The sequence below is a fragment of the Vipera ursinii genome, assembly GCF_947247035.1.
Source record: "Vipera ursinii genome assembly, chromosome: 3".
Classification (NCBI taxonomy): Eukaryota; Metazoa; Chordata; class Lepidosauria; order Squamata; family Viperidae; genus Vipera; species Vipera ursinii.
Window position 1 is genome coordinate 109,371,467 of NC_139516.1, and position 12,581 is coordinate 109,384,047.

Sequence of the window (12,581 nt, forward strand, 5' to 3'; positions counted from 1 at the left end):
AGCACCTTGTGTACTCTCACTTTGTGGTTGACGCTCTCCTTCACCATTCTTCCTTTTGAATTCCAGAAGTGGTATGGGGCCTGCCTTCAGAATGTTGGCATAAAAATCACGTGCCTGTAAAACTGTGAGAAGACGGTATCTCGTACCTGCATGCATCACCACCATACCTACTGGAATCTCCCATCTGAACTGGATATCCCGTCTTCTTAATTCTTCTGCCAAAAAAGCAAATTTTTTACTTCTCCTTAAAATTCTTGGAGGGATCTCTTTTAAGATCAAAACCTCTTGCTCTGCAACTGTAAATTTGCTATTATAAAAGGCTTGAATAACCTCATTTCTAATTGCTCTCTTTGTAAAATAAACCACCACATCTCTAGGTAGCTTCCTTTGTCTTGCAATCCAGGAATTAACACGAAATATTTTATCTATATCCACCATAATATCTTCTGCTGAGCGCCCCAGAACCTGTTCAAGGGCTTCTGAAACTACTTTTTTCAGATTTTCCTTAGGGTCTTCCTTCAACCCTCTAATTCTCACAGCAAACTCCATCTCTATGCTGAACCAATAATAAATCGTCATCAATCTTTTCCATCACCGTTTCAGCATCCGTCATTTTGGCATCTAATCTCATATTATTTTGGCTAAGTTCTTCCACTCTCTCATCCAAACGTTCAATACAAACAGCCATGCCTTGAAGTGCAAGTAAGATGTCTGCCCTTATTTCTGTGTTCTTCTCCTCAATACGTTCAGCTAATTGCTGAGATTGCTTTTTCAAAGCCTCTTGCAAAACATCCTGCAGATCTTTTATTGTCCAGGCTGGTGCGGGTGCAGGTGCCGGGGGGGGGCATTAAAGCCTGTAACGAAGATTGCTGAACTGGCGAAGCCCCCGCGCTTCTAGTAACTTTAGTTGATTTGGCAGCCATTTTCACCCATTTAATTCTATTGCGCACTTTCACTTTTAAAAGTCTCCACAAAGTTTACTGAGTTAAAGTTCATATACTTGCTCTGACAGCATTCTCTTGCACAGCTCTGCCTGCATCCAAGTAATCAAAAGTTCACTCTCGCTGGCAGGGATGGTTGCAGCATCCTGCTCTGCTTCAAAGCCTTGGAGCAGAGGCGTCCCGGAGTCCGGAGCGAACTCAGGCTTCGGGGGGGCTCAACAGCTGATTGTCGCTGTTTTTGGCAGCTCTACGGAAACAACGGGGCTGACAGCCGTCAACGGAGCCTTGCCACCCGGAAGTCCCTATTCCCTTCCTTTTTTATTTATATGCATAAAATGCTAAGAGCAAAACTCATTTGCTAAAATTGGTCTAGTTGGGTCAGAAGCAAATTTAGGTTTAACACTATATTTACTCAACAGTGAGCCATAATAAGTCCCTATTCTAATAAATGCATATTAATTGTACACGTTGATATTTATAGTTTATTTTAGATATATTCTTTAAAGCCATATAATGTGAAAAGAGGTGTCTTTGCCCTTTCATTTGTTCAATTCTCTTGAAATTCAACTAATGTATTTTCAAAGTTTTTATTCTTTTAAAACATTGGTTGTAGAGCTGGAAACAATGGCCAAACGTAACACACCAAGGTAAAATATTTCAGGTTTTTATTGTTTCAGAAAGCCATACAGTACCTCACCATTTTGCCCAAGATAGAAACATTTAGTTAACTGATTAAAATCAGTTTCAGAAATCAAGATGTTTTGGCTCATTTAAAATTAAAGAAACTATGGTTAATTTACTGGTTTGCTTATGCTATAAAAAAAGAAATCTAGCTTAGGTTATTATTATGGTCAGAATAGCATATAGAACAGAGGTCCCCAACCTTTTGGGCACCAGGGACCGGATCTGTGGAGAGAGGTTTTTCCGTGGACCGGAGGGGGCGTGGCTTTGTGTGCTGCCTGCATCATGTGGATGGGGCTTTCCTTGTTTGTGCGGACCAGTTGCTGGCAAGCCGCAGCCTGGTACTGGTCCATGGACGGGGATGGGGACCCTTGATATAGAACATTGAGAAAAATAAATACACAGCATGAACAAGGAATCTAGACATTCTCTTGTGTTGCGTTTATTTGAAATACGTTTTCTCATTCTGTCTAGTGTATGAAAATATATCCAACTGATGAAAAAGCACAAATTTAGTTTGTAATTTTTATATCAGTAGTTCTTTTCTAAATAGTAAATACCTTTAAACTATCATTTTAAACTGCTGCTTTATGTTTTTGAGCATAAATACTTTTTCTAATTAGCTTTTGTTTGTTTAGTCTCCCAGATAAAGTTAGATCACCAAGAACGATAAGCTCTCCTCAGTCTCCAAATATACAGAAAAAAATGGATCCTGTAGGAAATACATCAGAAAAACATAGATCTTTACATTCTCCCAGAAACATAGCTTCGGGATCTATGCTAAATCCAGCCTTCTCTGACCTAAGTATTGGAAACAACAGGACTGGAACCAATATTCCGAACGGTGAGCTGGCAAAGAATGGAAAAATCTATAGAATATGCTATATTTTATATGTATGCTATATATTTGATATAGTTTATATAGGGTGATTTGAGCAAAATACATATAGTTGTTTACTAATTTGTGTACTGATTTTACAGGTTCCATGCGCTTCTCACCTGCTGGTCTCCAGCATCGTATGTCCGCAGAACTTAACTACCTAAGCACTATTGAAGAGTCGCTACACCAAATCTCTGATATAGAACGTGTGCGAGGAATATCACTTGCACAGCAGGAAAGTGTTTCTCTGGCTCTAATATTAAAGGTAAGATTAATGAATCTGAAATTCCTTAAGATACTTAGCATGTATTTTCAGTTTTTTTATCTTTTGGAAATTTCAGTTCTCAAACCTTTCACTCCATGTACAAAAAGTTTCTATTAATAATTGTAAAAGTAACCAAAAGTTGTTATTTTGGCTTTTATTGGTTTTGACACTCACTGCTAAGTATCTAAGCAGAGGATTAGAAGACTAATAGTAAGGCTGGGAGAATTTTATTTCGGGAGTATCCAAGATTGACATTGGAACTCTCTAAACTAAAGCAACAGAAAGTTTGGGATCTTTATTCCAGTAATTGTGTATTTTTGAAATCTAATTTTGCTAAAAAAAAAGATATAGCTATAATTTTCAGAAATGCTTAAAATATGTTAATTATATTTTGTGTTTTATCCTTAAATACCAGGGGTCGTATACTGTGGTTTTTGTATTTTAATAATTGTACAACCATTCAGAGTTACTATTTCGAGATGGGCAGCTATATGTATCCAATTAATTACATAGGTTATTCACTACGAAATTGGTACTAAAATGTATTAAAGTAGGAGCAGATGCTGAAGTATTAAATCAAATTATTTTATAATTATTTCATTATATCTTATAATTATAATTAAATATCTGAAATATTAAAGCTACTTAATTAAAATCATTTAATTTTGGTAATGAGCCATTGCTGTTTTTAAATGATGAAAAATTGTATGACCTTTTCCATAATTCTATAAAAAGGAAAAATATAACTGAATAAACAATAACTAAAATTTCACCTTTAGTCCCAGCAGCAGAGGCATGAGAGGGACTTGGCCCTTCTAAAGGCAGAGCAAGAGTTGTTGCAAAACCAAAGGAATCTGGAAGAGGCAAAACAAAAAGCAGCTCAGGTATTGTAGCATTTTAAATAGCATGAAAAAACCCTGCAGAGTAGAATCCTTTTCCGTAGGGAAGTGGCTGACAATGGCAATGGATGGTAATTTAAAATGATAGGCAGTATATTGATATATTGGAACATTGTGTTAGTGGTGCATAGCATTAGTGATTAGCAAAAGCATTTCTTCACAAAGTGCTGTATTTTGCCAGTATTTCTTTAAATTATTAGAACTTCCCTTGTTCAAGAATCAGGGTTTCAGCTTGATGATCTTTATTTCTTTTTGAACTACTTATCAGCTTAGAACCAACATACTTACCGAACAGCTTCCTTCCTTCCATGTGAGAATTCATATTTTTTATTTATAAAACTGGGATTTAAAATTACATTTCTTATCCATAACATGAAATAAGTTTTGTTATTAAGGTAAGAATCCCTTCTCTAAGGCAAAGAGGACGAATTTCATGCTCAGGTTAAGGTCAAAGCACAGCTACACTTTTAGTGAAAGTAAAGAGATTTCAAAAGCAAACTTGTGTCACCATGAATAGGCCCATGCCGAATCATTACATCAGTTGGCACATTCACACCAGGAGGCAGCTGAGACTCTACAGGAGACCACATCTAAGATTGCATCTCATCAGCTGGAGACAGCCCTGTTGACTGCAGATGCTGCTCGTCAGATACGTGAAGTGAGTTATTTTCTGGGGATCTTTATACCTTAACCCATGGGGGTCAAACTCACCTCGTCACGAAACGTGTCATTACGTACTGCGACTTTTTTTGCACTGCTGGAGCTGGGGTAGGGGCGGCCTCCGCATGATGCAACCGGCCCGCGGGCCAGCAGTTTGACACCCCTGCCTTAACCCATAAGAAGTTAATTTATGCATCGGAAACCTGTATTTTGCTGTGCTTTTTATTAGATGACAGAACTTGCACGTTTCCAGATCTCTGATGCAGTTGGTAATACTGCAGCTCCAGTTACTGTATTATTTGACCAAGAACAGAAGCACAATTCAGCATTCATAAAGCAATTAAAGCTTCGCAATATGAACAGGTATTTTATATAGAAATTTAATATGGGGTTAATATTTTTAATGAAGGTAGTTCAATAAGAAAAGTTCGTCAAAGCATCTGTAAATAGTAGATTTCCCTGCTAATTCTGTGGAGGCCTGGAGGAAGAAAATTGGCACTTCACTATGTAATTTTGTTTTCATAAATTTGACTCAAGTGTGTAGGGAAGGGATAACTATGGATGAAGCTTTGGTAATATGTACATGGTACTAAAGCACAGTTTGATTTATAGGGACATACTTGCCTCCAACTCCACCGTCTTTTTTTTTCTTCTTCAAATTGCTGGTTTTGAAAGAAAAAGTCTTTAGTTTTTCCAACTAATTTGGATCCAGTTTCACAGGCTCTCTGGTGTGAAACTTCCTTCTCCTACCAAGTACCTCATCTGTTGCGAGAAAGAAACAGCACAAAACAATGTGCTTAGAGTTTTGCTAGTTCAAATATCCTCTCTTGTTCGCCTATACTTGATAGAAAGAGGAACAATAAAAGCTGATTCCTCTACACATATACTGCATTGGACAGTAACTTTTACTTAACTTTAAAAGATTGCATTTGTATTCAATTATTTGACAGTCAGTTACAAACACTGGTGTGATTTTTAACATAATTCAAACTGTCCTGTTTTCTTTTAATAGAAAAGCAGATTCAATCACTACCCCACCAGGTAAAGAGGAGACAAATGACTCAAAACATAATGATTTGCATACATTTGATAGCTATTCAGAATCATCAAGATCAAAGGCACATTATCAGAGGTGAGACACAAAATTTATAATCACTATATTACGGTAAGTATAAATTCAACCAAGTAAGATTATTTGGTTTACTTAATTCAGGTATTGATAGCTAGTATTTATCGCGAATAGTATTTTCAGTAACCTATATCTCTTTTTGTGTATTAAAACTAGCTCATAGTATTCTTAAACCAATTGCTATATTTATAAATTTATTATTTATAAATATAGCAATTGGTTTAATGCTTTGAGTTAGTAAACAATTCATTAAATTTATGGGGTTGTCAAATCAAAAGATTCGAGGTAGTATACAGAGTTTTTTTTAAAAAATAATACATAACTAGAAATGCTAGCTAATTGGGGAATAAGTTTCTAAAAAGTAGTTTGCAGAAATTTTTGAATATGTAATATTTTGGACATGAAATACCCCAATTCGGTCTTGAATGGAACAGTTACAAACTGTTGACATCTGTTTGAAGTTAAAATGAGTTTGTTTGAATTTTGAATGGTGAGATTTACAAATGATGTAATTTGAGGAGGATGATCTTGAAAATGAGCAAGAGTTCTGGATTCCTAGTACATCTCTGACTCTTCATGTTCTCCCCAGCTGAAATTAATCAGTTTGGACAAATACTTTTAAGAAAGACAAATATCAGTTTTCACTTCTGGGAGATGATTATTTTTGCTGCTTGCACCCCTTACAGGAGCAGTTTTGCAAATGGGCTCCCTTGATAACAGATATTGACAATTTTTTCAAAATTCCTAATACACTTACAAGCCCTAAAATTATGGAAACTCCAGATCCTGAATTTTCAGGCATGAAGTATCAAGAGCAAATGGAAATTATGCAAAAGCAAAACTATGTGCTAGAGGAACTTGTTTCTCAATGGACTTTACAGTTCTTCTTAAAATAGTTTGAGCCACCGGTGTGTACATATTCTACCAGTTGTATACATTAGCCTTTATAGCTAGCTCTCCAGGACTGAAAACATTTGCCGTCACTAGGTTATCAAAGACCTTGATTCCGCTTCTTGTAAAAATTTTGGGACCCTGGATTTTAAAAGATTTAATTTTAATGTTATACTTTGTGATGTGAAAGTGAATTCCTAGGGGGAAAGAGTGTAAAGAGTACACAACGCAAGCACATATTTTAGAGTTCATTATTTTATCATATTTATATATAACACTGAATTAGAAATCAATAAGCATACATAAAACAATGACAATTTAAAAATACTACACTAAAAATACAGAGCAGGCGAGGATGATATTAATCACAGTAAGGGAGCCATCACAAAATTTCCCCCGTCCTCTGGAACCCGCAGGCCTGATAACATAGTGAAAGACTTGCAAAATGTTGAAAAAAATGAAGCTGATGTCATTTCCAGAGGGAATAGATTCCATAATGAGCGTACCATAGCAGAGAAGATCTTTTTCTTGGGACCTGCCAAATATAATTCCGTAGCAGTTGGGTTCATAGCATGCCTTCTCTGCAGATCCTATAGGATGGGCAGATATAATTGTGGACAGATGTCCCCTCAGATAACCTGGTCCCATGCCATGAAGAATTTTAAAGGTAAAAAACAGTACCTTGAATTGGAGCCAGAAGCAAATTGGCAACCAGTACAACTTGTGGAGCACAGATGTAATGCATACCACTCTAGGGACACGCACAAAACTGCCCATGCTGCTGCATTCTCCACCAGTTGAAGTTTCTAGTTACTTTTCAAGGACAGACCCATATAGAATACATTGCAGAAGCCCAAAGCAGAGGTGACTAACACCTGAGGGACTGTGAGTAGAGCCCGTAAGTCCAGGAATGGGTACAACTGGCACACAACACCAAGTTGCCCAAATTCATTTTGTGCATTACATCAGTATTCATTCAGAACACCTGTATGTCTTTTTATAATGCAGTAGTAGCAGCAGTCGGCAGGAAAGTCCATCTTCAAAGGAAGCCAAGAAACTTTCTCATCATGAAAAACCAAGCAGCTCCATTGAGGAGGAAGCTCCTACAGCAATGAATGATTCATTGCAGAATAACAGTATCCCATCCGCTCCTGATGAGAGAGGTTAGTTTTCAGATCAGTATTTAATTAAAATAATGCTCATTCAGTTTTTGTTTCATAATGATCTGTATTCTTTCCATTGCTGTGTCAGTGGTTTTGCTGATGGGTTACATGGTAATAATATAAAAATAATTCCCTACCACTTCTCACCATTCTGCTTTCTTTATGTTTATTTCTGAGTAACCATCTGTTGGACTCTGGGGAACTTGCAGTCTGACAGTATCCACTGCCAGATTGTCCCTGGCTTGCTGTTGCTTTCGTCCTCTTTATTCTTGAAACTACTGGCTGGATAACTCTTTCTCTTCTTGTTGTGCTAGTTATCATTTTTAAGGAAAAAAATGGTAAACTTAATCTCTACAGGCACGCATACATGTATGAATGCTGCGAAACGAATGTTCAGAATTATTTCGGTTGCTTTCTCTGGTATTTCCAAGAAATGGAATTCTTGGAAATGAGGTGGGGTAGGGAAAGATGTACATTTCAATCACTGTAGCCTTAGTTTTCAGTAGATTCCAGGAAGAGCTATTGTTAGAGAATAGTAACGTTTATTTCTTTATCCCAAGATATACAAGCTGACAAAAGGCAAGGTTAGTTCGCAGCCTAATTTTTTTTCTGCCATCCCTTCAAAGAAGAAAAAAAAGTATTTTGGAAATAGCTTTCCTAACATTGAATGTTCTGACTCCTTTTGGCAGGACATTTATATATTTATGTACTAGAATTGAATGAATCCTTTAGGAGAAAATGTTTCAAAACATAAATGTGTGTTGTTGTTAGCTGCAAAGTCGTGTCCGACCCATCGCGACCCTATGGACAATGTTCCTCCAGGCCTTCCTGTCCTCTACCATCTTCTGGAGTCCATTTAAGCTCACGCCTACTGTTTCAGTGACTCCATCCAGCCACCTCATTCTCTGTCGTCCCCTTCTTCTATTGCCCTCAGTCTTTCCCAGCATTAGGCTCTTCTCCAGTGAGTCCTTCCTTCTCATTAGGTGGCCAAAGTATTTGAGTTTTAGCTTCAGGATGTGGCCTTCTAAAGAGCAGTCAGGGTTGATCTCCTCTAGGACTGACCGGTTTGATCGCCTTGCAGTCCAAGGGACTCGCAGGAGTCTTCTCCAGCACCATAGCTCAAAGGCCTCAATTCTTTGGCACTCGGCCTTTCTTATGCTCCAACTTTCACTGCCATACATTGCAACTGGGAAGACCACAGCCTTGACTATACGCACTTTTGTTGGCAGGGTGATGTCTCTGCTGTTTAGTGTGCTGTCTAGATTTGTGTGTACACAATGTCTTTTTAAAAAGCTACAACTTTTTTCTGGTCTGTAGCACCCATCCACAGCACCCACACACCTTCTCACTCATCAGCTTGCTTGCCTAGGGCTCAGGATATATGAGGTCCTCTCTCAATAACTCAGGTGGTCTCTGGGTTACAACAACCTGGTCTGTTGCTAAGCAATGAGGTTAACTGATGTCACGCTTTACGACCCTTATCGCTTAGGGATGGAAAGTCTGATTCCAGTTAAGGTTGTAATCCAAAGACTACTTGTACATATATGCTCTTGCATCTTCCCAAAACATGTCTCTCAAAGGGTTTACCCAGCTCTATTATGTAATAGTTATCCAAAGAGTCCATGTATATATTTATTGTTTTCATAATAAGGTCGGGAATTTTGATAGGCATATCTATATTTCTATCCATTCAGTCAATATTTACTCATTCTATTTTTGCAACATCATCTTATTTTGTAGTGTTTTCTGTTCTGTAATGAATTCTATGTATTTTTTTCTCCTTCTTGTATTGTGTCTTTTCAGATTCTACCTCTATTGCCACGGAATATTCCCTAAAATTTGATGAGTCTATGACAGAAGATGAGATTGAAGAGCAATCATTTCGGTCTTTGTTGCCTTCCGAGAGCCACCGCCGGATCAATCTGAAGAAACGAAGTCACCAAGTTTATTCTCATGAGGAAGCTTCTGAAAAGCCTACGCTGTCACCTGTTAAGGCAAGATTTCAATAGGCTGTTCCTGTTCATTTTTTGGAGTCTCGGAATTTTTACTGGCCTGTTTTCCAATTTCCAATTGATTATGTGGGAATTTTATTACTGCATATGTTCTAGTTGTTTTAGCTTTTTAAAATTGGTTATAAATTATGCAGTATATGTGTAACTGCTCTTAGAAGAACATTCATCATAATCAGCAGAAATAAATATGTTGCTCACTGAAGGTGACATTATCTGACATTCTTTGCACTAATCTGACTGCTGGATAAATATCTGCAGAGGTTCATCATTATGTTGACTGCTAAAAATTCAACATTTTGCATAAGTTGTGGTTTTCTTCCCATACGTCTTTTCATGGAGAATAAAAAGAATCATCTAATTCAATGTAGTGTGAATAATTCAGCAAATAATAGGCGTAATTCATGAAGATAGTTTTAAAAATATGAAAATCGGTGGGTGAGGTGGATTTATAGAGATCTCTGGAAGTGGTAATACATGTATTAAAACCTGTTTTAGATGCATCATTTTGCCAAATATCGTTTGCTGAATTAATAATTTTAGTAACATATTTTTTAAGGACAGAAGTACAAGAGGCCAGTTTCTACTTGTGGCCTTCCTAGAAAGCATGTTTCAGATATTATTGTAAATAGGCAACGCATATGAGTTAATAACGGGATTCTTCTCGGGTGCACTGGGAAGGATAATAGATGCCGGAATACCTTTGTACCTAGAAAAAACATATATTTCCCTGTCCTTTTCTGCCTCAACTGTAACTCTGTTCATGCTCTTATTGTCTGTTATTCTGTTGCTGCTTGTCTCAAGTTACTGATTTTCATATTCTCACATATAAATTTATTAAATGAATAAATGAACATACTTTATACATAAAATGTCCATGTATCTTCACTGTAGAAAACAGTATTTCTACATAACAACAATGGAAATCTAGTAACAATTAATGTAAAAGTACATCAATAGTTTGCAAACATTTTGACCAGTAAAGAGATTGTGAATTCTGGGGAAACTGTTTTTTTTCTTTTCATCAGGAGCTAAACCTGCCATTTTCAGGAGGACAAGACAGTTTTTCTAAATTTACAATGGAAATGGTACGGCAGTACATGAGAGAAGAAGAAATGCGAGCAGCTCACCAGTCTTCACTGCTCCGATTACGTGAAAAGGCACTTAAAGAGAAGACTAAGGCTGAACTAGCTTGGCTAGAACACCAGAAAAGGTAAAAGTTGGAAACCACACGATGTATAACATAGCCAAGAGTTTTCCCATCCTAAGGATTTCAGACTTTTTTGATTTATGTTACATTCTTATTGCAAATGTTTCGTGAATATCATGAAAGAGATAGCAAGAAAATGAGAGTTCTTTGCAATTTTAATATGATCACAAAGTCTTTAATATAATTTTGTTTTGTTTGTATTCGCACCCAGCCACTCCATTTTTGTATTTATGACCTTATACATTACATCATAATGTTATTTTCTCAAATGAAGTCTTTTTTTAAAAAAAGATTCAAATGCAGTTTTGCTTCTTTGATTTGTGATACTTTTCCTACAATTATATATAATATCATATATTTAATTATCTCACCTACTTCACATCTAAGGTTTTTAAATAAATGTTGAATAGCTTCCAAATTTCCTTTATGCATTTGCTGACATTGAAATAAAACTCATATGTTTTATCAAGTGTAAAAAAAGTATAAAAAGCAACACCAGCACCCCCAAAGAAAAGAAAATAGAGGGCAGAGTAATTCAATTCCAAAGTGGAAGAGATTTAATTTTCCTGCTACTTATTTTTAGACATTTACGAGATAAAGGAGAAGATGATAAAATGCCACCTATCCGGAAAAAACAACGTGGCCTGCTTCTTAAACTTCAGCAGGAGAAGGTAAACACTACTTTTACATTTGACTGCTTTGAGCTGCCGCATATGTAGGGGTATCTGGCTAATCTTGGCTATTCTCAGAAGGTAAAGAAGACTGGCCAGAATTTGGACAGAGGATCTCCCAAGTACTCCAGGGATGTAGACTGGATTGGGTAGGAAACAAAGAAACCTCCTCAAAGCACTTCTTTTATCCTGTCAAGAAATTAAAATGGATGCTCTCACCAAGAGCTGGAGTAGTTTGAGGTAGTTCTGACTCAGTTAATTCTCAAACGGGTTATTAATTGGCTATAGACATATTCTGAAAATCATATTAAATATTCAAATATTTAAAGTCATAATTAGTACAACTATCAGTACAAATAATAGATTTATTAAGATTTACAATAGATTTATTGGGGGAGGGGTTAATTAATGTTGATCCAAAATACTACCTTATCTTGCGTTTTATTTAGTGTGTCCACATACATAACGATCATTGCCAAGAGGCTGGTTCTGGGATGCTGGAGAAGCTAGATCTTGTAATAATTTGTACTAATGTCATATGTATTTATTTAAAGAAATATAAATTTTAATAGACTGTAGTATGTTAATAATTTGAATTGACATTTATATGAATACATATTTTCTCAATTAAATTGACTGTGTAGGATGGTATACAGTACTGGCCATGTCTAAGTAGGGCATTTATTGTAAAATAAATGGTGAAAAATTATCAATTTTGACCTGTAAAGTGACAATTTTGATACAGTACAGCACTTATTATTCTAAAAGTGAAGACTGTGCACTGTGGCAACCCAAAATTAACAACTGTAAATTATTATGTGCACAACCATGTGAAATCACAGCTGTCCATTCTTTAGCTGGTATTGACCTTCATGTGCGCTGAATTCTTCCCAAGAACCTAGGATATCATAATGTATCAGCGTAGAGTATGTGCAGATTCAACTAGTGTGGCCTTTTGTAACTGCAGATGGAAATGTTGTCAATGCACAGATTTTCTAAGTGACATCTAGCACTTAGCAACCATTGGGACCATTGGGTGGTTTTTGCCATAATCTTTCAACTTCAAGGTTCAATTTTGGATGCTTTGTGATCTTCTCCAGTTCTTTGTCTTCTGTTCTATATCCCCTGGTATTGCCACATCAATTATCCAGTTAAATTTGGTGTCTTGTGCATCAAGACTTT

General features: G+C 36.5%; 1 protein-coding gene across 1 annotated transcript in view; it reads left to right on the top strand.

Annotated features, from left to right (window-relative positions):
- The window catches only part of LOC310638025 (centrosome-associated protein 350-like), a 130,049-nt gene that overhangs the window by 68,314 nt on the left and 49,154 nt on the right, over nt 1–12,581 (top strand). Inside the window, exons 16-25 of the mRNA XM_083358712.1 lie at nt 2,261–2,466; nt 2,604–2,767; nt 3,547–3,651; nt 4,184–4,324; nt 4,556–4,689; nt 5,339–5,458; nt 7,355–7,509; nt 9,313–9,503; nt 10,547–10,731; nt 11,312–11,399. Of these exons, the coding sequence (XP_083214838.1) occupies nt 2,261–2,466; nt 2,604–2,767; nt 3,547–3,651; nt 4,184–4,324; nt 4,556–4,689; nt 5,339–5,458; nt 7,355–7,509; nt 9,313–9,503; nt 10,547–10,731; nt 11,312–11,399 (1,489 nt within the window). The remainder of the gene's footprint in view (nt 1–2,260; nt 2,467–2,603; nt 2,768–3,546; nt 3,652–4,183; nt 4,325–4,555; nt 4,690–5,338; nt 5,459–7,354; nt 7,510–9,312; nt 9,504–10,546; nt 10,732–11,311; nt 11,400–12,581) is intronic.